Source organism: Colius striatus, chromosome 5, assembly GCF_028858725.1.
Source record: "Colius striatus isolate bColStr4 chromosome 5, bColStr4.1.hap1, whole genome shotgun sequence".
In the NCBI taxonomy this organism is placed as follows: Eukaryota; Metazoa; Chordata; class Aves; order Coliiformes; family Coliidae; genus Colius; species Colius striatus.
In genome coordinates this window covers 3,613,621-3,638,275 of record NC_084763.1, presented here as the reverse complement: position 1 = coordinate 3,638,275, position 24,655 = coordinate 3,613,621, and the positions used below count along the sequence as shown (strand labels likewise).

General features: G+C 45.3%; 1 protein-coding gene across 2 annotated transcripts in view; it reads left to right on the top strand.

The window, feature by feature from the left end:
* STAC (SH3 and cysteine rich domain) overlaps positions 1-22,488 on the top strand; it is a 70,435-nt gene extending 47,947 nt beyond the window's left edge. The window contains exons 4-12 of one of the 2 annotated variants that reach the window (XR_009818778.1): positions 765-846; positions 2,554-2,669; positions 7,400-7,481; positions 12,415-12,479; positions 13,371-13,459; positions 15,376-15,427; positions 15,545-15,682; positions 19,472-20,400; positions 21,907-22,488. Coding sequence is in view for 1 of the 2 variants with exons in the window: in XM_061996657.1 (XP_061852641.1) it covers positions 765-846; positions 2,554-2,669; positions 7,400-7,481; positions 12,415-12,479; positions 13,371-13,459; positions 15,376-15,427; positions 15,545-15,682; positions 19,472-19,570 (723 nt within the window). In the remaining variant the exon portion in view is untranslated. Of the gene's footprint in view, positions 1-764; positions 847-2,553; positions 2,670-7,399; positions 7,482-12,414; positions 12,480-13,370; positions 13,460-15,375; positions 15,428-15,544; positions 15,683-19,471 lie in introns of both variants that reach the window. The other variant, XM_061996657.1, reaches the window with a different exon arrangement.
* The last annotated feature ends 2,167 nt before the right edge of the window (positions 22,489-24,655 follow it).

Sequence of the window (24,655 nt, the reverse complement as noted above, 5' to 3'; positions counted from 1 at the left end):
CAGACTGGAAGTTCTCAGAGCCTTCAAAGACCACAAATCTGAGAGGCCAACTGTCACTCTCTTAATACCTTGAAGGGCATTTCCAAACACTAGGAGCCAGCACCTTCAGAGTTTGCTTGAGATATTTGCTAACTGAGATAGCAAATAGAGGGGTAATAGGAAATGTTTAACCTTCTAAGACTGTGCTATAGGGCACTGTTATTGGCTTGAGTTGTTATAGTGCATTTCTCTGCAAAGGGACCCTGAGGGGATTACTGCTGATGATTTGAGGAGTATTTTGACCTTCAAGAAGTGAAAAAAGCAGCAGAAGCTGCAGTCAGTCATCAGCAAACCGTCGAGAAACCTATGGAAAGGCTCTGAATTCCTTGGGTTTCACAAGCTCAACGTGTGGGAAGATCTGGAGTGGGGAAGGGCAGTCACACAAATGCAAAACAATGCAAATTTATATTGTGTAACAAGAGAGGGAAGAGAGAAACTTCTCAGATCTAATGATTCACCAGTCTGCTGCAATTAATTAGTGCTGCTGTTGTCTGAGACAAAAGAAAAAGGGGAGCTGAAAATGAGCCCCTCCTTCCACTTCAATAAGGGAAATTGCTTTCTTTCTGGGAGAAAAACCAAATCAAGCCCTGAGCTCTGAACCCCACAGTCACTTGACAACAGGAGGCAGGTTTCCAGCCTGGACACAGCAAAGAGCTGATGTTATTTCTACTGTTTCAATCCTGGCAGCAATGCACTTCACTTGCTTTTGCTTTCTCTCCCTCCAGCCAAAGGGGTTTCGACGGTACTACAGCTCACCACTGCTCATTCATGAACAGTTTGGCTGCATCAAGGAAGTGATGCCTATTGGTAGGTTCTGATTGCTTTTCTGTTCAGTTTCCCTTTGGGCAGTGCTCTGCAACAACAGTGGGCAGATTTCCAGCCGTGGTATTTACCTCCTAGCAGCCTTTCAGCTCCTTTCAGTGACTGGATGCCCTTCTGCCATCTCAGGAAAGGACCACTTCAAAGATACAAAGCTGCAAGAGGAGAGGGTGTGTTTATTGTGCATATCACCCAGACCTCCATGTACATATAAGCTCTTAGCAATTACTCTGTTGATAAGATTAACTACTGGAGATCAAGGTAGGAACTTCAAAGGGAAGAAACTGCAATATTGAGGTGAAAGTCTGAGCTGGGAAGGAGGAGATAAAAGACAGAGAGAGATCAAAACAACAGGAGGCATGCAAAGCACTGGTGTGGCTTTTGAGAAGCATTGCTAGGTTCCTACCCATTTTCATCCACACTTTCCTCTTCTTTTTCCTTAGTGACCGTGTCTACACAGTGTTGGAGTGTTTAAAAGACCTGATTTTGCTCACTTTAGTACCAAACCCTTGAAAAGAAACGTTTTGAAATGGAGAAGTTGAGTTGATTAGGGAAAATGCTTCTCTCCACCACTACTCTGACCAGATGAGCCTGGTAGTGCAAGAATTAAAAGCCAAAAGTAGACAATCAGGTTGGAATGAAGTTGTATGAGGACATTTTACTTTGGTGTTTCCATCAGTTAAAGAAAAAAGGAGTTAATTACATGGATCTCATCTAAGTTGGTCATTGTAAAACACACCTTGTCCATTTTGTCAGAACAGAAGCATTTTGAACAAACTCTGGGTAAAAAATGAGATGTGCCTTTGCTCTCATCAAAACTCAAACCTCCATTTCATTTTCTCAGTACTTTGGCCAAAGCTTCTGTCCTTCTACATACTGCTGCAAATGTACTGTGTTCTCCCTGCCTACTTCCTTGTACCACAGGGGAGGCTGAGGTCTGAAAACACAGTGTGTAGAAGAGGATTGGGACTGAATTTGCTCATGCCTGTTGAAGTCATCCATCTCTCTGCGGTGGGAAATGACTCTGGGGGGTGCTTCTGAGGGAGAGTGGGACTGAGAAATGAGTGGTTATACACTAATGGAGGTGGTGGCATTTCTGGCTGCCCCTAGAGTGAGCTGAGCAACCTGGAGCACGTTCCCAAACAGCAGGTACCTACTCACACTTGCCTTCAGATCCCACATGGGATCAGGACCTTTCATGGAAGATCCAGGCCATCCTGTTTACCCACATTAGCCAAGGAGGAGCATATAGCCTAGATGGATAAAGGTGATGGCCCACTCACATACCACAGGGATGCTCAGATGCAGGGGGTTTACCTGCAAGCATCTTCTGTTCAGAGCAATCCAAGAGGTCAATAGCAGCAAACATGGATTAAAGCCTCTTGGTACTTCCTTAACACAGTGTAGGCAGCATCAGTGGTGATGGGAGAAGGAGGGTGGCAAATGAAGAGAGATGAGGCAATGGCTGGGGACACAATCTGTATGAAGACACAACCTTTATGGCAGCAAAGAGGCATCAGAAAACCACCAGCAAAGACCAATTCTGCTAAGTTAAACACTTTTCATCAAGATAGCCTCTCGACTCGTGTCTGAGCACACATTCCAACATGCTATTAGGGGCTCCCAAGTGGAGCCAGGAACATGGCCACAAGGATCTTCAAGGGACTGATGCATGTTTTGCTCTCTCTGTTGCAGCCTGTGGAAATAAGGTTGACCCTGTGTATGAAACTCTCCGCTTTGGGACTTCCTTGGCTCAGAAAACTAAGAAGGGCAGTTCTGGAAGTGGGTCTGACTCTCCCAACAGAAACTCTGTGAGTATCCCACATCTTGCTTCCATTTTCTTTCTGGAGTAGCAGCAGACAGTCATTCACAGGAGGTTTTATCACAGCTGGCAAAACTCCTGTTTCCATCTGTGGAAGAAGTAACCTCCAGAACAGAGGAACACAGATACATAACTGCCATGCTGGAGTAGATGTGTATTGCCTGTTGCTGATGGTGGGCTTTTAGCCTTCATGCTAGTGAGAGAGATGGGTTTGATTCCTCAGGGCCTAGATTAAATGTATAAGCCCAGCCAAAATTAAGGCACTGCTGCTGCAATGGACTTGCCTTGATGCAGCAGCAACTCAGAGTCAAGTTGGAGGCCTGTGGCCAGTGGAGTTCCACAGGGATCAATTCTGGGGCCAGTCTTGTTCAACATCTTCATCAACAATGAAGATGAGGGGACAGATGAGGGGACTCAGCAAGTTCCCTGCTGGCACCAAACTGGGAGCACTGGCTGATTCCCCACAGGCTGTGCTGCCATTCAGCCGGATCTCGACCGGCTGGAGAGTTGGGCAGAGAGGAACCTCATGAGGTTCAACAAGGACAAGTGCAGAGTCCTGCAGCTGGGGAGGAACAACCCCCTGCACCAGGACAGGCTGGGGGTCAAACTGCTGAAGAGCAGCTCTGCAGAGAGAGACCTGGGAGTGCTGGTTGATAATAAACTGACCATGAGCCAGCAATGTGCCCTCGTGGTCAAGAAGCCAATGGCAGCCTGGGGGCATCAAGAAGAGTGTGGGCAGCAGGGCAAGGGAGGTTCTGCTCCCCCTCTACTCTGCCCTGGTGAGGCCTCACCTGGAGTCCTGTGTCCAGTTCTGGGCTCCTCAGCTCAAGAGGGACAGGGAAGTGCTGGAGAGCGGCCAGCACAGGGCCACCAAGATGATCAGGGGACTGGAGCATCTTCCTTATGAGGAAAGGCTGAGGGAACTGGGGCTGTTTAGTCTGGAGAAGAGGAGACTGAGGGGGGATCTTATTAACATTTATAGATATCTAAAGGGTGAGTGTCAGGAGGTTGGGACATCCCTCTTTTCTATAGTAGCCAGCAACAGGACAAGGGGTGATGGGATGAAGCTGGAACACAAAAAGTTCCACTTAAATATAAGAAAAAACTCTTTCAGTGTGAGGTGAGGGAGCCCTGGCACAGGCTGCCCAGGGAGGGTGTGGAGGCTCCTTCCTTGGAGGGCTTCAAGACCCACCTGGACATGTTCCTATGTGACCTGATCTAGGTGACCCTGCTTCTGCAGGGGGGTTGGACTGGATGATCTCTAAAGGTCCTTTCCAACCCCACCATTCTGTGATTCTATGACTCTATGACTAGCACCTCCAACCCTGCCCAGTGTAGACTCGAGAGGAAGGCGTCACAGATTTGGGCTCCTCTTTCTAAGACCCAAATACAGGCAGATGTGTGCTCAGCTTGCTGTATCCAGGCTCATTCTTCACCTTCGTGTTAATCTCTGTCATTCACTCCCTCCTATCATAAAAGTCACTTTCTTCCAGACCACAGCAGAAGAACCAGAGAGAGGAAGGCAAGAGGAAGGACAGCACCCTTAGCCCTGCCTTTGCTAAATCCATACCCAGTTCAATAGGAACAGATTTCTTCTCTGAAAAACATTTCAGAGGAAATATTTACATGTTTAATGTAAGGGTTGTGCTAGGATCTGTTTATGCTTGGTAGGCTTATATGTATGCTCACTCACAGGGCTGAACTGAAGCCTCAGGTGGTACAAGTGGCCTCTCAACAGAAGCCCATTTGTGTCAGGAAAGAAGAGAGACCAATTTAAACAAGAACCAAGCAAAATCTGCAAGGGAGTTATTAAAGGGCACGTCCTCTATCCACCCTTGTCTGTGCCTTAAAAGGGATTGGGTGATTTCCATCCCTTTTTTAAAACCCAAAGAGACTCAACCACCTGGCACATTGAGACCACAGTTGTTTCTTTCAATTATTTAGTTTACTCTGAGACAGAAACTCTACAAATGTAGTTACTGCTTTCTAAATCAATAAAAGAGTTCTGTTGAATTATGAATGACAGCTCAAGCACAGAGCTCATGCATGCTGTGTCAGCTTGCCCTAGGGAGCTGATCATAACTAGGTGGGGTGTGGGTGTAGAATGAGGAACACAGGTTCATTACCAGAATTTCTCCAGGGTATTGAGGCTGAGAGAGACTAGAACACGTGTCAGCATACAGAAAATAGAAAGCATTAGAGAGTTGAGCAGACAGACATGTGAAACCATAACTTCTGTGTGTTGAGACAAGGAGGAAAAGCAAGGACAAACACAACCCTGACCCAAATGATGGGGTCAAGGAGCTTTACAACTGTGATATGTGACCCAGCAGCAGGCCCTGACCAGTGACCAGAGCAAGGATATGGCACAGAGCCCTTAGAGCCCAGGTAAAAATGCATCATAGCATGTGAGGTGGCAGCACACGTACAGTTAAGGCACAAGGACTGAGATCTTTGCCTGGTGGTGCTCACTTCTGTGCTCCTCTGATCCTCTCAAGGCAGAAGCAGCAATGTAGCTGGGAGGTTCCAAGCAGCTCAGGACCTAGAGAGTGCTTCAAGGTTCTGCCATGTCACCAAACCAGGAACACCAGGGCCATGGTGACACCTGGGGTCCTACTTCACCTCTCAGGCAGTGTCCAAGCTGTCAAAGGGTCAGGGCAGCAGAGTTGCTCCTGCTGAAGATAGTTAAAAGTGAAGGTAACTAGCCTAGGAAAAGTGCCTTGCCTCTAGAGCCATGAAGCTTCCAGGACTGTCTCTGTGCAGAGCAGAGCTACCCATCTTGCTCTGAACTAGCCAAGGTATGTTTAAGATGACTGAGCAGTGTGGATGCACCCACTGTGGTTTTTCAGCCTAGATTCTGCATTTCTCTTAAAAGAAAGTGGCCATATGCTCCAGACTCACTACCTACTGCTTCCTTCCAAAATGTACTTCTGCAGCCCACATTTATACAGAAAGTCACTTGAGGTGATGCAAATGTGATTCCAGTTCTTGTTGGTTCTTCATGGATCAGCTCCTCTCAAAAGCAGCTTTGTACCAGCACCATTTCTAATAGAGCATAGCTCTTGACTGAAAAATCATTAACAGGTAACTGAGGTCACTTCAGGGGGTTTTGCAGCAGGTATATACCAAAGAGACACTGCCCATCCCATATGAAAAATGCAGAAGCCAAGTATAAAGCTTATCAACAGTGATGAAGCTAAGCCTGTTCAGACTGTAGTAATGAGCTGGAAAATAACCAGGACTTACTATTTCAACAAAGTCAGTCTCTTCCTTTTCCACCCATCAACTAGAAACCCCTAGATATGCTCCACATCTAGATATGCTCCACGTTGGCATTGCTATTGCACTGCTTTCTCATGCAAGAGTGACCCATTTGTGCAGGTTGCAAGACCTGCTGCAAGAGGCTGAGGCTAAAAACAAGGCATAAGAGCACAGAAAAATAGAAGGCTCTTAAAATAGCAAGGGAAACCAGATAAGCACAAAATACCTGTGGTATAAATCTACTTTTGACCTCTTTATTCATGAGTCTGCTAGTATTGAGAGGTAGCTAGGAAAGTGCTAGCTAAGGGAAGTCAACTTGTCTAAATACTTTTTAGAAGGAGATTTGTGATCAACTGAAAAACACATATAAAAATCTATAATGCCATTCAGGATTTGTGCTCCCTGAACAAAAGCAGTGCATGATTCTCATTTGGCTTTTCCTCCTGTAACGTGGGCAAAGGTCTGGCAAGCAGTGGATGGAGCCATGTGTACAGTGCAATTGTGAAACGTCATAGAATAATGAAGTTAAACCCTTCCACGTGTCTTCAAATCCTCTTCACGAGACATAAACAAAGCTTAGGAGCCTATAAGGGTTTTTCAGGTCAGAGAGAGAACCTGTCTCAAGTTCAATGTTTGGGGTTCTTATGGTTATCAAAGATGTTTTACTCAAGAGAAGTCACGGGTCAGGCTATGCATGGAGAAGCTGACTACCCAACCAAGGAATCTGGTGCCTTATGCAGAGTGTACTTCTGAGGCTCGAGATTGCCATCCCACATTCTCTTGCACCCAAGAACAATGGGTCCCTAATCATGATTGACTTTAATATGGTACAAAGTAAGAAATCAGAGTAATCCCAACAACAACATTTGGGTTTCATTTTTCCCTAACCATACCAGCCTGATGACTGTTTAAAAAGAAAGTGAGGGCAGATATTTAAAGGCTGACTTCACCAGCTCCATCACGCTCCAGCTGCCTCTTTCAGAGCATGCTAACAGAATTAAGGTCACCCTTACACTAAAGTTATTTTACTGAATAACATATTCAGCATTAATAAATTAGTAGCCAATAGTTTAATGTCCAGTCTCCTTGGTAGCTCACTATTTAATGTACTTTCAGGATTCACATTCCCCCAAACCCCTTCTATTTATAGACAAAGAACCACGTTGTTTAACACAGTCTTTTGTTCCTTAACTTTCACCTTATGCTGCAGAAATCTTTAGTGAGTCTAGGCTGTAAACTTGGTTGGGAGTTCTTTTGGGGCTTTCAGTGCTCCCTGTGAAGGAGGCATTTGTTGTGCATCACTAGATGCAATGTTTGCTGCAATCCCATCAGTGCAACTTGCTCTGCTCTGATAGCACCCAAGCACTGCCTTCCCAAGGGCTCTTCTTGGTCTTGTTTCACCTCACTGTTCACTTTTCCTGGCTGAAGCCATCTGATTTGCTCTTTCTGTCCCTGCAGACAGCTGACCTGGCAGAAGTTCCTGAGGAAGGTGATAGCTCTGCAGGCACCCTTGACATCAGCAGGAAACGCAGCAACAGCGGTGAGTGCTGCCAGACGGCATCTTCAGGTGTTCAGGCCTGGGTACAACCTGTTCCAGATGGGGGTTTTGTGGCCTGTCCATGTTTTAGCAGCATTCTGGTTCTCAAAGCAGGAGGTGAGTGAGTGGGGCATGTAGTTGGTGCAAGTATTTGGAGGATGCTTTTTACCATTCAGATGAAATCCAAGCCACCTGTTTTCTTCATTCATTGTGTCCAGATCTGACACTGGGTAAGGTTCAGATCCATTCCTTATCTCCTATGAACATGACTGTAGGCTAATCACTTCCACACTGGCACAGTAGAACAAAAATAACACTTTCTCTTCTATATGTGTGACTTGTGTCCATGTCTCTGTACCCCATGACCTCCTTGGGACAGGAAACAAACCATTAATGGCCATATGTCTGTAAAACATCCAACACAATGAATCCTGATTATAATTGCAGCTTCTCAGTACAACTATAGTATGTGCCCAGTAATATTAGTGGCCCGATTGCTTTGTCTGCTTTGCAGTACAGGAGTGTTGTTTTAACAGCATTGGTATGATGTATCAAGACCATCAATACCAACCCAGAGCTTAGTAATGAAAGCTCAGCCGTGGAGGGATGCTGTTTGTGTTCTGGAGTTCAGTCCTGATGAGGGAAGCAATAAGTACCAAGGGATTTGGAGCACTAAGAAAAACTTCAGGCCCAAACCAACAGAGCAACTTCTGTAGCAGCACCTGGAGGCTGCAGTGCTCAGTCTCCCATGAGGTGTACACTACCTAAACAAATCAGAGTGAGCACAGCTCTCTTCTTCAGAGCACCCCCAGTGCTCCTTACATGCTGCTAGCAGTTCATAGAATCATAGAATGGTAGGGTTGGAAGGGACCTTTAGAGATTATCTAGTCCAACCCCCCTGCAGAAGCAGGGTCACCTAGATCAGGTCACACAGGAACATGTCCAGGCGGGTCTTGAAGACGACATGTCAGCTTCAGCTGCCCATTCCCATATAATGCTCCCTCCTTACTCCTCTCCTGGTCTTATCTCTTCTCCTCACTCTCCTCAGTCATTTCCTTCCTCTCATCTTATGAACATCCCATCTATGTTCTCTGCTTTGTCCTGACAACCTTTTATAGGTTGTCTGTCTTGGATGTGCACATTGATCTGACCTGATTGAAGATAAAGAACTCAGCCTGCTTCACAAGTCCTGCCCACCTGAGATTAATTTGGCCCTTTCTGAGTTTTAACATAACTTTTTGTGTCATTGTCAGTTAGTAGTTTCATTCCAGAAACCCAAAGAAACACTTTTTTCCCCCCCTCTCTGAGATCTGCATTCATTGAATGCACTGAGAGGCATTCAAGGAACTCTAGTCAAAGAGATTAGTTTGAAAACTCAGCGTGTGTCAAGCCTCCCAATAACTTCCACGGCACATTAATGATTCCTTTGATCAGCACTGGCTTTTTTACAGTCCATCCTTCAGAGGCTCAGGGTATAAATTATGCATCAGTCACTCAAAGAAAAAATTCCCCTTGGTAGATTTTTAATAAACCACATGCTCTGTTTGCACAAGCTATGGAAATGGTAGAACCCTTTCCAGGCTCTAAAAATGAGGGGACAGAGTGTACCCTCAGCAAGTTCACTGATGGCACCAAACTGGGAGCACTGGCTGATTCCCCACAGGCTGTGCTGCCATTCAGCAGGATCTCAACCGGCTGGAGAGTTGGGCAGAGAGGAACCTCATGAGGTTCAACAAGGACAAGGGCAGAGTCCTGCAGCTGGGAAGGAACAACCCCATGCACCAGCACAGGCTGGGAGTGACCTGCTGGAGAGCAGCTCTGCAGAGAGACAACTGGGAGTGCTGGTTGATAATAAGCTCAACATGAACCAGCAATGTGCCCTCGTGGGCAAGAAGCCAATGGCAGCCTGGGGGCATCAAGAAGAGTGTGGGCAGCAGGTCAAGGGAGGTTCTGCTCCCCCTCTACTCTGCCCTGCTGAGGCCTCATCTGGAGTCCTGTGTCCAGTTCTGGGCTCCTCAGCTCAAGAGGGACAGGGAAGTGCTGGAGAGAGGCCAGTGCAGGGACACCAAGATGATCAGGGGACTGGAGCATCTTCCTTATGAGGAAAGGCTGCGGGACCTGGGGCTGTTTAGTCTGGAGAAGAGGAGACTGAGGGGAGATCTTATTAACATTTATAAATATCTAAAGGGTGGGTGTCAGGAGGTTGGGACATCCCTCTTTTCTATAGTAGCCAGCAACAGGACGAGGGCTGATGGGCTGAAGCTGGAACACACAAAGTTCCACTTAAACATAAGAAAAAACCCTTTCAGTGTTTCAGTGAGGGAGCCCTGGCACAGGCTGCCCAGAGGGATTGTGGAGGCTCCTTCCTTGGAGGTCTCCAACACCCACCTGGACATGTTCCTATGTGACCTGATCTAGGTGACCCTGCTTCTGCAGGGGGGTTGGACTGGATGATCTCTAAAGGTCCCTTCCAACCCTACCAGTCTATGATTCTATGAAAAATCCCCACTCCTTTTTTTCCCCCCCTGTATTTCTGCTGTATGGAGATGTGAACTTACACACCTCTGTGGCCTCCAGGTTCAAGTGCCTCCTACTAATATCCAGCTAAACAGGGATTACAATTTTAACCAAGTACATTGAGAGTGTTGTTACAGGGTGATTCGTGGGTTCTTTTTGCTCAGCTGCCACTTTAGCAGGCACTTCCATGTTAATGCCTTGATAAATTAGGTCCGTTCCAGTTCTTTTTTTCCTCTTTCCTTTTCTTTTCCCATTAACAACCTCTCTTCTCCAAATAAAATGTTAGGAAATTGTACACCTGAGACTCTGCTTAAAGAGAAACAGCAGAAAAGACAGAACCTATGGAAGGCTGAAAGGACTCAGCACATGTGTGTCCATGTAGTTGCTCCCAGAGACTCCTATGACAAGGACTTCAAGGGAGGATCCTTTCATTCAGTCCCTGGCCTACATACTATGAGGCAAAGCTTCCTAGTTTACAACTGTAAGATGGCATACCTAATTTGCAGCCCTTCAGGCTCCCCTAAGCCAGTTATACCCATTCACTGCAGTGAATTGCTGTCTGCAACAGAAGCCCCACAAGCTACAATATACTTTAAGCGACATGGATGAGCCTGTTATCAACAGGGATTGGAGCACTTTTCCCCTGAGTCAAATACAGAATATTCTCCCTGCAAACACACAGGTTTGGTGAGGGCTTCTCAGCAAACACAAGGATGCACTCCAGCTCCTTTCCCACCTGCTGGGTCAGCCCCACAGCTCACGAGGCTGCCCAGTATTAACTCAACTGTCAGAGAGCAGAAATCACTGTCAGAAATGATGCTGAAATGCTTCATCTGGTGAATGACATTTTGTAAGTCTTAAAATGCCCCTGATTACCCAAACCATTAAGCACCAGAACTTTTTCTATCTGCATCTCTAACTCCTTTTTCTCTGGACACAAAAAAAACCCCAAAGTATAGTAATTTCAGTCGCACTTCAATGCTGCCAGATTGCAAGGGCAGTGTTTTACACCCCTTTATATGTCAGATAGACCTATATCCCCATAGTAGAAGGTGACTACAGCAGAACTTGAGGAGCACAGTGAGTCAGCTGCACTCAGACCACCTGGACACAAGTGTGGGGCAGCTCCAGGTTAAGTGCTATCAGCTCACGTGCTGTCTTCACCTTCACAGGTTGGGCTTTGTGAGTACAATAATACCTTACATTGTATCAGAGAATGTGTTTTTGTGTGTGCTGATGGATTGCATGTCACTTTGCACAAAATCTGTCCCATGCACACGGGGGCTGTCATTTTAGCTGTCTTTCCTCTGCTGTAACACTGAATTATTCCCATGTACAAGTCTTTATTCTGAAGGAACCTTACTATTTCACTCATAAAACTTCAAAGGCTCTGAGTTTGGTGGTCATTTACAGTGTAGAGCAAGTGAAAGAGCAGAGGGAGGGAGGAATTCAGCAGTTTGGTGTTCCCTGGCACCTTCTTTCTGTAATTGTATCACAGAGAAGCAAAAAGAAAAGGCATTCAATCAGCCTGCTACTCACTGCCATTTGGGAGCTTTCCAAGTTGTTAGAGACTACAAAACGCAGCTTGTGCTCAAAACACTTGCAGAGGCAAATGGTGGGAGGTGCTGGTGGTTCTAGCTGGTGTTAAAATCACGTTCAGAAAGAGAATGTGACGAGGGAATTCAGTCAGTGTGATAAAGCCACTGTGGTTTTTCTAGGGAGGTCGCTTAGGACAGGCATCAGTTGACTCATGAAGCAGTTACACCAGAGGGTAACTGATTAGACATCAGGGGTTGTCAGGTGCTGTGACCACTGTCTTGTTGTGTAAGTTTCTGATTTGGTACCTTACAAGCAAATTGTCACACGTACAGCCCCATGTCTCAGACAACCCATCCTGCCTTGAAAGCAATTACCTCCTATAAAACCAGAGAGAGCTCACAGGCAGAGATTACTGGAGACAGAGATCCATTTAGAGATGGAGGGTCAAAGAGGGGAAAGAAGGAGTTCTGAGACAAACATCCTGCAATATTGCTCATATGTGGTCATCAGGTTTTGCAGGTGCCTTTAAGCAGACATACTGCTTGTCCTACACTTGAAAATACAGCATCCAGCACGAGGAAAAGGCTGGACTTTAGATACTAATGCAATTAAGGGACATAGGTTCTATTCCCAGCCCTGTACTTGTGTGTATTCATCCAACCACAATGGTTTATTTGCTATAATTGTAAACTCAGGAGAGGTTGTTTTGTGCCATGTGCCAGTGGAACACATGGTTTTATTGGGGGGTGTAGAAGGGCTCAGAAGGACCCAGGGGATGAAAGAAAGTCAATGGGAAAGAGATTAACAAAATAACCCTGATCCTGCTGAGGTGAAGAGTCTTAAACTACTCCTGAAATGTCATGTGTTTGCTTTGTTTCAGTGTTTACATACTCTGAAAATGGCACAGAACACTTTGGAGAAGAACCAAAAAGCATACATTCCCCGGTATGGACACAGACCCTGCGAGGGTGCAATGGGAATGGGAAGCCACATCACAGCCTTGTGGTTTAGAACAGCTGAGGACCTCAAGCAGGTCTTCTGGGGCACTGTTCAGGAGAAGCATTGATATCTGACTGTCATGTTCTTTCCAGGCCACTGGCCACAGTTGGAAGCAATATGAAGGGCTGGGTGACTCTTTGGTTTACACATTATGGTCTGTTTTACGCCCTTGTGTTTGTTACAAGTTGATATTGTGAGCACAAAAGATCCAGTGTGGAGGTAGTGTCGTTACAGCAGAACTGCAGTAATCTAAAGATCACAAATTTGGGGTTGGAAAATTATTTGGGGGTTATTTGAGGTGCTTTTTTTCCCCTCCAGGTTACCGGGGGAGAAGAGTACCCAGCCTTCTCTCTGGGAAGCCCAGCAAAAGCCCAACACAAGCAGCTTTCTGCTTAATAAATTGATTTTCCCCCCTTGTTTGTTGGACCTTTGCACTGTGCAGCTCTCCATCCCTAAAGAGAACTGTGTAATACACACCTTATACAATGCCTGTAATACACCACTGGGCTCACAAGGGTCACAAGAGGGCAAAAGACAGACTCATTTTAAAGATCTCACCCAAAAGACCAACTTGTGCAGGTTTCTGCTTGTGTTGTTTGGAAGCCTGGGATTTGACCTTGGGGTTCAGAGAATCTTAGTTCTACATGAAGATCATTACTGCCTTAGTGGCTCCCAGTGTATCTAGGACATAGTCCTCCAAAGTGGGAAAGGTATGAGATGATCCTGGCTTATTTCTTGGAAGATCAGGCCCTGCTTCCTCAGTCTCTAGAAAAAGTGAAACAAATCCCTGTACAGGACAGATATTGTAACTGTCTCTCTCTTTTTTTTCCTTGAAAGGGACCCTTTTATAAAAGCACGTTGCAAATGAACACCTATGTTGCCTTGTACAAATTTGTACCACAAGAAAATGAAGACTTGGAGATGAGGTAAAGCCCCAAAATACTTGTTAGTTTGTTTGGGTCGAATCAACTGAGGGTCATAAGGCTTTATGTGACTTCAAGGGAGGAAGGGTTCATTCTGATATTCCTGCTAAACATTCTTTATAGAGGTATCCAAAGACATTCCCATGGTTTAAAAGCCGGTGACCAACCTTGTTGTCAAGGGCACAACAGGTAAAAAATGTCCAATACATCGATGACACTTCAGGAGCAAGAAGGCTCTCAGCTAGAAAATACTCAGTCTTCAGTTGCTTTGTGTTTTTCAACCAGAAGTTTTCAACTAGGACCAGCCCTCATGCAAATGCTGAACATTTTATCAGTCCTGTTTGATTTTCACCCACGCTCAGGTTACGTCTGAGAAAAGAAAACAACGTCCAGCAGTGTTTTCACATGGGAAAGATCCATCCTAAGCTTTGCAAAATACCCTCATTCGTTATAACTTGTAACACTTGCTCAGTTCTGCATTAGTTGGTAGCACTGTAAGTTCCAATCCAAGCCCACAGAAGTGAAAGGACATCTTTTCTTTTGGTGCAATTCGTTTGACTCATGTTTTGCATGATCTTGCTAAGAGCTCTTGTCATGAAAATTGTCAGCTCTCTTGAAGTCATCCCCTACTACATCAAAATAATCATGCCCATACCACAGAACTTAGAGAACTGCCCTTCTCATCAGTATCTCCTTCACCAAGAGCTTTTTTCCTGGTCTCATCTGTGCCTTCTCCTTGCTCTGGAACTAATGGGTGGGATGTAAGGCAGGAATTACATGTTTCCTCACCTCAGCAACATTAAATTCTTCCTTGAGGAGCACTTGAGGAAAAGCCTATCCTGCTGCCTTATTGATAGTGCCTGCCTGTGAGAGCTGGAAAACTCCAGCTCAGATCCCTCAGTGTCAGAAGACCAAATGCCTGTTTCTCCAGTTGTCAGCAGCAATGAGAACCACTTGGAAAGTGATCAAAGCAGCTCACCGCTGCACCCTGAACAGTTCAACATCTTCTATGTGTGCTCTGAAAGATCCCATTAAACTGGATCCAGTCACCTGCTCCAGATGGGTTTGCAGGCTCTTGTGCTGATACCTCAGCAGTACAGTGAGCCTAACAGGGAACACAAGGGTAGCTGAACAATTATGGGTCAACCATGAATTTTAAGCAGATCAAAGGAACGCCTGTTATCCAACAGACAGAGCTTTCTGAGGTCAATCTGTTTGGAAACAGGCTGCCATTTACTTTCTACAACACAGTGCTATTATAATTACATAATAAAGTGCCACTAGTGAGGAGAAGGAGGTCAAATAACTGTTCAACTACCTGCACAAAATCAGCTCGGCACATTTTGCTGTTGGCATTCCCAGACAAATTCTCCTAGCTCTGCTTTGGAGCTAGTCAGCTGGATGCTGATACTTACCAATTACAACCCTGCACCACACAGTCTAAAGGTAAATATGTCCCATTCAAATGGAAAAAAGACATTCCTGGGCAGAATTACAGCCCTGCTGACTAATTGCCTTTGTCAGGTAAATAGAACTGTTTTCCTGCTGCCTTCCTTCTACAATCACAGCTTGAAAACACAGATGATGAAGTGGTGTGTCCCAACAATGTGAAATGTCTTGTAGTAACAAGGTAATGCCTGTAACAAATAGAGACTGTGTTTTAAACAGTTTCTCATTAAACAGGAGGCAAGAACTCCAGTTTACAGATGCTGTCTCAAAGATCTAGCCCCAACATACAGAGTGTGTCTTCCTAGATTATGATTGAGGAAAGCTTTGCTGCCTTGTTGAGTCTACCTGCAGTGAGTGCTCAGATTAAATCACTAACAAAGGACCACCTTCCTGTTAGAAAGTAATTGTGGAAGCTGATGCAGCATAACAAGTAAGAGCCATCTTGACTACTGTTCCTCTTCTAATTGCAGGCCAGGGGATATGATCACCCTGCTGGAAGACTCCAATGAAGACTGGTGGAAGGTACATGCTAATTATGTTTCCTTTCTAAAGGGAGAAGTATGTGATTGCCCACACTGAGCCTGTATTGAAGCTACCAGTGTTAACAACCTTCTTTCTGACCATTTGTTTTCTCCACAGGGGAAAATTGATGACAGAACTGGATTTTTTCCTGCTAACTTTGTTCAAAGAGTGCAACAAGATGAGAAGATTTACAGGTGTGTCAGGACATTCATTGGCTGCAAGGAACAGGGGCAGATAACTCTGAAAGAGAATCAGGTAAGCTCCCCTGTGCCAGATCCTCACCAGGTGTATTTTGTACAGTGATAGTGCCTAGCAGGCAGTTAAAAGCAGTGTTGGTCTTGTGCAAGTGCATACCTGTAACAGAACCTAAATGTTCAGTCTCTCAGACATTCAGAAAGGTGCTTGAGACATTATGCACTGTCTGACAGGCTGGATGATCAGGTAGTGAAGTGGATTGTTAACTGGTTGAAGGGAAGAAGGTAGAGAGTGGTGATCAATGGGGCAGGGTCTAGCTGGAGGCCTGTGTCTAGCAGAGTCCCTCAGGGGTCGGTGCTGGGACCAGCACTGTTCAATATGTTCATTACTGACCTTGCTGAGGGAACAGCAAGTTTGCTGATGATCCTAAATTGGGGGGGAGTGGCTGACACACCAGAAGGACCTTGTGCAATAGAAACAACCCCAAACCACGACGTCTGCATCAAGACAGGCACTCAGAAACTCTCTGCCTCATTCAACTGTGGACTTTCCATAAGGGTCAGTGCTACAGATCCATTTTGGATATAGTTTACACATCACTGATGTAAACTAGCCTTGTTTTACCAAAAGCACCTCTATTGTGATGGCCACAACCTCTGAATCAGAGCAGATAGCTTTGCTGTTCCCTTGGCACAACAGCTCAGGGGATAAACGTCCCTCCCACCCCAACACCCAGTCACACAAACTCTTTTAAAAAGGTGACTTTTAGGCACAGGGACATCAGCAGCCCCTTGTCTGATCAGTCTGGATGATTTGTTGCTACCTGGCTTTTCACTTCACTGCCTAGGAACTGCTTTATGTCCCCACATTTTTCATCCTGGGGTACTCTAAAAGGAGATGAACTTCTAAGAGGATGACTCAGCTGCCTTTGAAAATCAGTTGCATCCCTGGGACTTATGAATTGGGACTGAAACACTTAAAACACAAACCCAGGGCAGCAAGTGATGTGTCAGTTCTCTGTGTGCTCCCCAGCTATAGCTGCTGCCCTTCACAGATAGGCTTAAAGGGGGAAAAAAGGGCCTTTTTCCAGCTATCTCTGGTTGTCACTGATGTCAGCCTTGCTGAACAGGGATGGCTATCCCCAGTCATTCACAGAATGCCATGCAAGTTTTGATATAAAACCTTTTTAGCATCATTTCCACTAGGGCTGAATGGGTCTGAAAACTGACCTACTTATCATTTCCATCCACAAAACTCGCACAGGCAAGAAGGTCAGTGCGTGGCCAGCAGCAGATGTGGAAACTCACAGTGTTCCTCTGCTGTCATTCTTACAGACAAACAGAAGGCTTGAGCTTTCAGACCTCTTGACCTGGCACTGTCTGCAGGCTCCAGGACAGCTCTGGAAACTCTAGGGTCCTCATAACCAAATTCCTACTTATCAGAACCAGCCTATGGCTGACAGATGGGTTAAATATACGGGTGAGAGAAGAGAAGCAAAAGGCAGCTGCAGAAAATTAGAGCAAGTTCAAAATCACTGCTGGACAGAAAGAATTTGCCACTTGAGCCTAAATTCAAACTATGACACTTAGAAGAGCTGGAGAGGATTAATGACTGTGCAGCTTAATGGATCATTTCCTAATTGTTCATCCCTCCCATCTGCTCTGAGCTGAGTGACGGATGAGAAGTCATCAGGGCAGATGTTGATGAGCTCAGACAACAGGCATGATCTAACAGTTATTTGTTTTGGGGTTCTTTAGAATCATAGAATCACAGAATGGTAGGGTTGGAAGGGACCTTTAGAGATCACCCAGTCCAACCCCCCTGCAGAAGCAGGGTCGCCTAGATCAGGTGGCATAGGAACGTGTCCAGGCGGGTCTTTAAACACTATGAGATTGAAAGAATGGGGAAGTGGCTTCACTTGCTTTCAGCTACTTCTCAAGATCACTGAGAAATAGCCTGAGATGTTTCTTATCTGAGGTTTACTCCAGTAGCCCCAGCCCCAGGACACCTCCTGAGACACACAGGATGAGGAAAGTGCAGCATATTGTGGCCAAGCTCGCTCTGCCCCGCCACATCCCTTTGCTTAGGGAGGAGGAGGAAAAAAACATTGCAGTTGTGAGGGGAGGGGGAGCAGTACGTGCAAGGTTTAGTGTATTAGATGGAGCTGGAGGGTTCAGATCAATGTATTAGTGTGTAGAGTCAGAGAAGTTCTTACAGAACGGCCTCATGCCCAGGGAAGATCTAAAGTTATGGCTGTAGCACAGCATCCCACTGATTTCAAGAAGCACCCAAACCAGCAGCAGAATCCAAAACCAAATCCAAAACTGCCATCATTTCTCACTCTAAAGGTAAAGCAAAATAGTGTTCAGAAACTTTAGAATCTTTCTTTAGTCCACAAAGCCTTCTGCTGACAGCAGAAGACATCAGGGAAAAGCACTCCATTATCCCAATCTGCTGTGCACAGCATCAGAGGTTAAGCAAGAAATGCAGCAGGGCTAGCAAGCAGTGCAGACTGGAGATCTGACTGTTCTTTGGCCCATGGAGAAAGCTGGAGATCTTGCAGACATCTTTAGTCAGGAAGCTGTTATAATGGCTTGTCATCTCTGTTGATGTGCTCAGTCGTTCTGCCCCAGGGATCCAGTTTCGTGTTAAGCAGGTAGTTTAAGTAATAAAATCAGTGAGTTCCTTTGCTTTCCAAACCTTTACTTGCACCTGACCATTTCCAAATACTGGTGGTGCAAATAAGAAGCAGCTTCCCCTCCTTCTTATGACCTTTCATTTCTCTCTGGCAGCATCAGTGTTGCTACTATAAGTTTTCTGTATGTAACACCAGGAGGACGGGATGGCCCAGAACCCAGCCATGGGTGTCACCATACAATCCATAGCAGTCATGCTGAAATGGATTTAGCTAGAAATACTTTAGAAACCTTTAAACACTGCAAATACCTATCAGACAGAGCCTGTGTGAGAGTTACCCCAGACAGAGGGCTTTAAAGACCCAGCACTGACATCATGGGAAATGAATGAGTCGGTCTCAGTAGGACCATCAGTTTTCTGGCTGGTTTTTAACCTGGTTTGATGAGTGGGAAATGTGTAGTACTTTGGCACAGAGGTTTGAAAACACTTCTTCCTTTTGTGTGGCTCTGTCCTCAAGTGCTCAAAGTTCCTGTGTCACTTGGCTTTCAAGTGGCTTGGCCATTACCAGAAGGGCCCTAAAGTGGAAATACCTGAAAGGTCTTCAGGAAATGCAAACCTTTGCCATGAAGTAATATTTGTCCTGCTGTTAAAGACCAAATGGTTTCACCACGATGGCCTCCATCTAGGGCTCAGATCCAAACCAGGCACCTGTAAATAACAGAACCCACTGCTCACCTGAAAAGTACCTGGGCTCCTTAACCATGCAAAGGGAACATGCTTGCATGCAGGTCAGCTGCCACAAGTGACCCACCTTGGCATCACTGTTTCTTTTCACTGCCAACTGTTAAGGGAGCCAGCAAGCTCATGGAATGATAAGAGGACACCCATTCCTCTCCTACACAGACAACCAAAACACAAGCGTTACACTTAGGCTGAACTCACCATTCGAGCTGCAAAATCTTTGCTCCACCACAAAAGTCTTAATGATTTTAATGTCTCTCATGTATATGTGGCATTTCAAGGAGGCAGGGGAAAGGTAATTCTCTAAATCTATGACTTTGAGTTTCTCATCAAAGCAGAGAGAGTCTGAAAGGGATTCTTCTACTTTTAACTAGTGGGATATCTAACCCACCTGATAAACAGCCTGGAGTGGTTTTGTGCCTTTGATCACGGCAAAGAGTTTATTGTTTCCCATCCCTTCTTTGCACTCAGATTTGTGTGACTTCTGAGAAGGAACACGACGGCTTTATCAAAGTATACAGCGGGAAGAAGAAAGGCTTTGTCCCCATAGACGTCCTGGAAAACATCTGATGCCAACAGCCCACTCGCTGCAGTAGGAGCCCTTTTGTCGGCGATGCCTGTCTGCCTCATCTCACACTGTGTCAACCCAGATGGGCTGTCTTGCAGATGTTCAGGGAAATAGAAAACTGCAACTAGAGGAGGGGGGGAAAAAAAAAAGACATTTAGACTAAGTGGGATGTTTGAAAGAAAAGCGCTAGGGAAATGAGAGGCCCTTGGATACGGGAATAAGGTAAGGGGGGAGAAAAGGATGACAACAACAAATAGCCTGGGCTGGTTTCTAAGGTGCAAGATGACTGTTCCAACCCTGATGGAGACAGACAGCTTGTTCTGAAGGACTCAACTCACGTCCTCTCCTTGTGTCTTAGAAAACCGTTGGACTGCTTCGTTGTTTGAGGTGTGTATTTAGGGGGGAGGGGGAGGGAAAAATGCCATTCAAACAGTCCTCGTACTACAGTCCAATGCTTGTGGTAAAGTGTGGCTGTGGTTCTACAGCTTTGTCCCCAGCGTCAACGGGTCAGTTTAAACGTTTAGTCCTGGTGTTTGTCTCATTGAAAACAAAAAGCTGTTTGGAGACACCACGTTGGAGAAACGCACTGTGCCCTGGAAGGTGGCAGCTTTCCCTTTCTGTGCAGCCTTCCCACATGAAGGAGTGGCAAACCTCTGTGTGTGTGTGTGTGTGTCCTTTCTTGTCTCTGTACAGGAGCAAAAGCTCTCAGCCTGTGTTGGGTGTGATGGCTGCTGTCATAGCTCACAAAAACAGCCGGCCCTCTGATTCACGAGCCTGCTTGGAAGCGTCCCTCTTTGTTTCCTGCACTTTTACTTGGTGATACAGAAAAGGGGTGAGATGCTGGGAGAGAGGCCCAGGCTTTGAAACCTTTTTATATTTTTCTGTGTCAATTGCACTTAACAAGATTTTATATCTATTAATCCTATTTATACAAAAGAAGAAAACAGTTAACCCCTCTGAAGACTGAAAACGCTAGGGCAGGGCAGGCTGCACCTACAGGTGGAGTCTGTGATTGCCAAGATGCAGAACTTGGGACAGAAAGGCACTAAGTGTCTTAGCATTGTGTTCACACACCAAAGGCACTGTCTATTATTTATTTGCTAAATAAAACTTGTGCAGACTCAGCAGCAAACACACTGACACGAATTCCCCCTCGGCGTAAACCACCGCCAGCATCCCGTCAATCTGCTCCATCCTAGTGAGGCTGCGCAGGCAGCTCCGTGCGAGCCTCCATCTTCAAACAAACTGTGGGCATAGCAACCTTTTGGTACCTGGAGAGCTGACTGTGAGACCTTGTGGATCTTGACCAAATTACTAGGAGCCAGCCAGTGCCAATCCTGCTGTAGAGCAGGGGCCTTAATGATGTTTAAAGACAGGGGACTTAGTTTCCAAGTATGTAATTGGATGTAATTGCACCAAATCAACTTATACAGCTTAGCATGTATTATGACATAGAGATCAAGTCCTACCCAGAAGCTCCCTGCTGAACTCATGCCTTATTTGACCAGCCTGAGACCGAGTGCCAGTCTTTACTGGGTTTAACCCCAAACTGATGGCCTAAATCCCAGTAATGCAACAAGAAATTCCCATGCCGCCAGGCTAGCATTGGCCTTTGTAAAGTTGCCAGTAGTTCTAAAAAGCCGGCTACCAGTCTCACTTCCATATTCTGAGTCAGCTTGAATCTGTGTGGCACAGCCCTGGCCTCAAGGGTTGGGCTGCCCTGTTTGAATAGCTGATCCTACTCAAAGCCTTACGGAATCAAGTGCAGCTCTACCAGGAGCTCCCAGGGCAGATCAGTCTTTGACCTCACAGAGATGCATTTTGCAGCTCTCATCAGTTGCAGAGGGAGGGAGTTGCAGGGGTGTCCACTGCTGGAACGTGGCCCTTCATGATGCAAGCGGTCTGTACCAATCATTAATGTCAGGTGTCCTCCTGGATGGTCAAAAGTGGATGATTTCATATCTCCTGTGGGAATATCATCCCTTTATAAGTGGGGTTTATATCTTTTCTTTCAGTTCAAACAACAAACATTCCCTCAGCTCATTTTCCTAAGTAACCAATAAACTCAGTGGGAGGAGAGAGGGTTCTGACAAGCCTTAAAGATCGGGAGGAGAAGCAGTAGAGACACACTGACCTGCTCTGGTTGATGAGTGTTGGGGTGGTTTCGTGTTTCTATTCACCCATTCAAAGGCAAAACCTCAAGTGTTTGTTAAGAGTTTAACATCCTTGCTACATTTGATCAGACCTGTAGGGGTGGGCAAAGGAAATCTGTATTGATCTATACATATGTGCTGTTGTTTACACAAGTGCATCATACTGTGATTCCCTCCCATTTCAGTCTTCTGCAGTTTCAGTTTATCCCTACAATGTGCATCGTACTATTCAAAGAGTTATATGAAGATGACCTACGACTCACAATGGCCTTTAATCAATGTCAGTCTGATTCCTTTTGATACTGAGCAATAAATAATAAAGTGACTGAGTCAAAACGAAGCAGACTTCATGTGGACTGCATTACATCAGAGAAAGCATTGCTTCTGAACCAAAGCTTTCGTGGTTACCTTTTCTCCGTGGTGGGGGGGTTTTCTTTTCTCTTTCCACTGGGCTTTTGCTGCTGTTTGACATGTAATGTGTGATTTATGCCTGATTTAGCAGGGAGCACATACGTGTGTCTTACTTCAAGCATGTGATTCGTTGGCTATTTGCATGCTTCAAGTTGAAGCACTTTGCTGGATTAAGGTGGTTTTCCTCAAGTTCATTTCGGATGCCTTACTCTGAATTGAAACAAGTAGCCCATCATTTGGGGTTTTTTTTCCCTATCATATGCAGTTCACAATAGATACTGCGTCAACAAGCAGTTAAGAGTCAGACAGAAGATGGAAATGGACTTTACCTGACATGCATTCAGAGCAAATGAATCCTAGGAGACCAGTGCTGTTCAGATCTAATACAATATTCTGCTTAATAAAGACTATATGCGATGGTTGGGAGGACAACACAAGTGTGTGTCTCTTGGCTTCTTTGCATCAGGCTATCATTTTTCAGCTATCCACCTTGAAGAATGTTCACTTAAAACCCATCAGCAACAGATGCTACTGAGCATTTCCATTTAAAAGTCCACAGCGCTTGCCTTTGCTGCATTTAGCAAACCATTTCCAAAGCAGTTCCTCTTCAGCCTATGGAGCAGGTGTAGACTTGGAGTGAAGTTTTGTGGTGGGGCCATCCCAAATGCTTGTTTAGGGCAGATCAGGGTGTATTTTAAACCATTCAGCATCTCATCACAGCATTAAACTGGCTACACAGTGTTTTCAAAAGTGCTAGGAACAGTTGATCAGTGAGGGTTGAGGATGAGCTGCCTGACTCATGATCCCCTCCCATCCTTAGATAACACAGTACCTCAGGTTATTATCATCTTTCTCTGTACCTGGCCCTTTTGTGGCTTCCTTTGGAGACAGATGCTGCAGTGCAGCTGTGTACTCATTGCTCCAGGGAACTAAGACACTCATTCCTGCAAACATTGAGTATCTTTAGCATTGCTTACAGGCTTCTTTTTGCAATTATTTATTGAGAATTAATCAAGACTAAATATAGCAGCCAGTGGCATCAGAGGAACCTACGCAGAGCTAGCAGTGGTGACCTTGGAGGTCTGGAAGTGCCACGACCTTCTAAAGAAGCCACCAGAGACCACGTAAGTTGTCTAAAATGGCTCTAGACAGATGTCTTTGGGAAATGAACCCAGCTCATTTATTCTAAATATGTGCAGACAAGTCTGATTTATTGAGCACTCTCTTTTTTTCCCTCTCCCTAAAGGACACTGAAATGCAGCAAGCCATATCAATCTTGTCCCATTTAAATCCACGCTAAAAAGGAGCCTTGAGTGTCACGGGGACTAGAGTTCAGTTGTTATCTTTCAAAAGGCTAGTCAATGTTAGCAATCCCCCCAAAAAAAAACATGATGTGATTTGTCTGATCTAACTCCAAATGTCTGCAACCAAGCTGGTGAGTTGTTTTGCTTTCACCTTTCCCCAGGAAAAGAGAGTAAAGTGTGCTTCAGTACGACGGTGCATCTGACCTACTGAGGACCTAGCCTTAATTTCTGGATGTACAGGTATAAAGTATCTCTAACAGGTATACCTGGCTGCCACGTGTCTTGTGCTTGTTACACTCTGAAATCACTGCTCATGGTTATTATTGGTAAGGAGAAAGTGGTGCATGTTTTCCCCTCCCTTTTTCTTGCTATGGATGTCTCTTTGCTGGCTGGTGGATGAGGGTGGCTTCTTAAACAGAACATTTTGCATTTAAATACTAACATAACTTTACTATCACATAGAACTCATCCCAATAAGGTCATTTTCATTTCAAACCCTGAACAGGAAGGCTATTAGCATAGCCCTGCCTGCAAAACCACTGACTGTCCATAAGTTCTGATAGAAACAGCAGCATGCACTTACCGTGTGCCTAGAGAGGTAGACTTGTGTGAGGTACATTTTCTACTTACACAGTGTTTCTTCTGGACAATGTTCTGAGATGCTGTGAAGCACCAGAGCAAGCAGCATTAACTTGGGCTATCAGACCTGGGTGGGTGTTACTGTGCTTATTCACACACAACAGAAAGCAAAACCAAGTGTGTATTTTCTATTCTGCTTGTCAAATGGCTCATTACAGCAGGGGAAATAAGCACAAGGGTGATTAAGCACCAAGTATGTCAGGTTCTGCTTAAAATATAAAGGAAGGAAGAGTGTGAGTGATGTTCCCATACATCCTCCTTCTGTACTTCACTACAACTAGGGTCAGACACACAGAACTGTTTCACTTCATGTTTGAGACACTGCATTAAAAATGTAGTCCCAAGTTACCATCCAGATTTTGCACACAACATTTGCTAGAGCAGGAGAAGAAATATTTCCCCCAGTGGGAACATATGTCATCACAACAGTGAGTTTTCCATGGCTAAAAAGAACATCTGTATCTAAGAGGTACACCAGAGTTATTTTTAACCCAATTCTTTATATAGAAAATGGTTGTGTGCCTGGGGAATGAACACTTGGCAGGGTCTCCAGAAGAGAGGCCCAGAAAAACTACAGTAG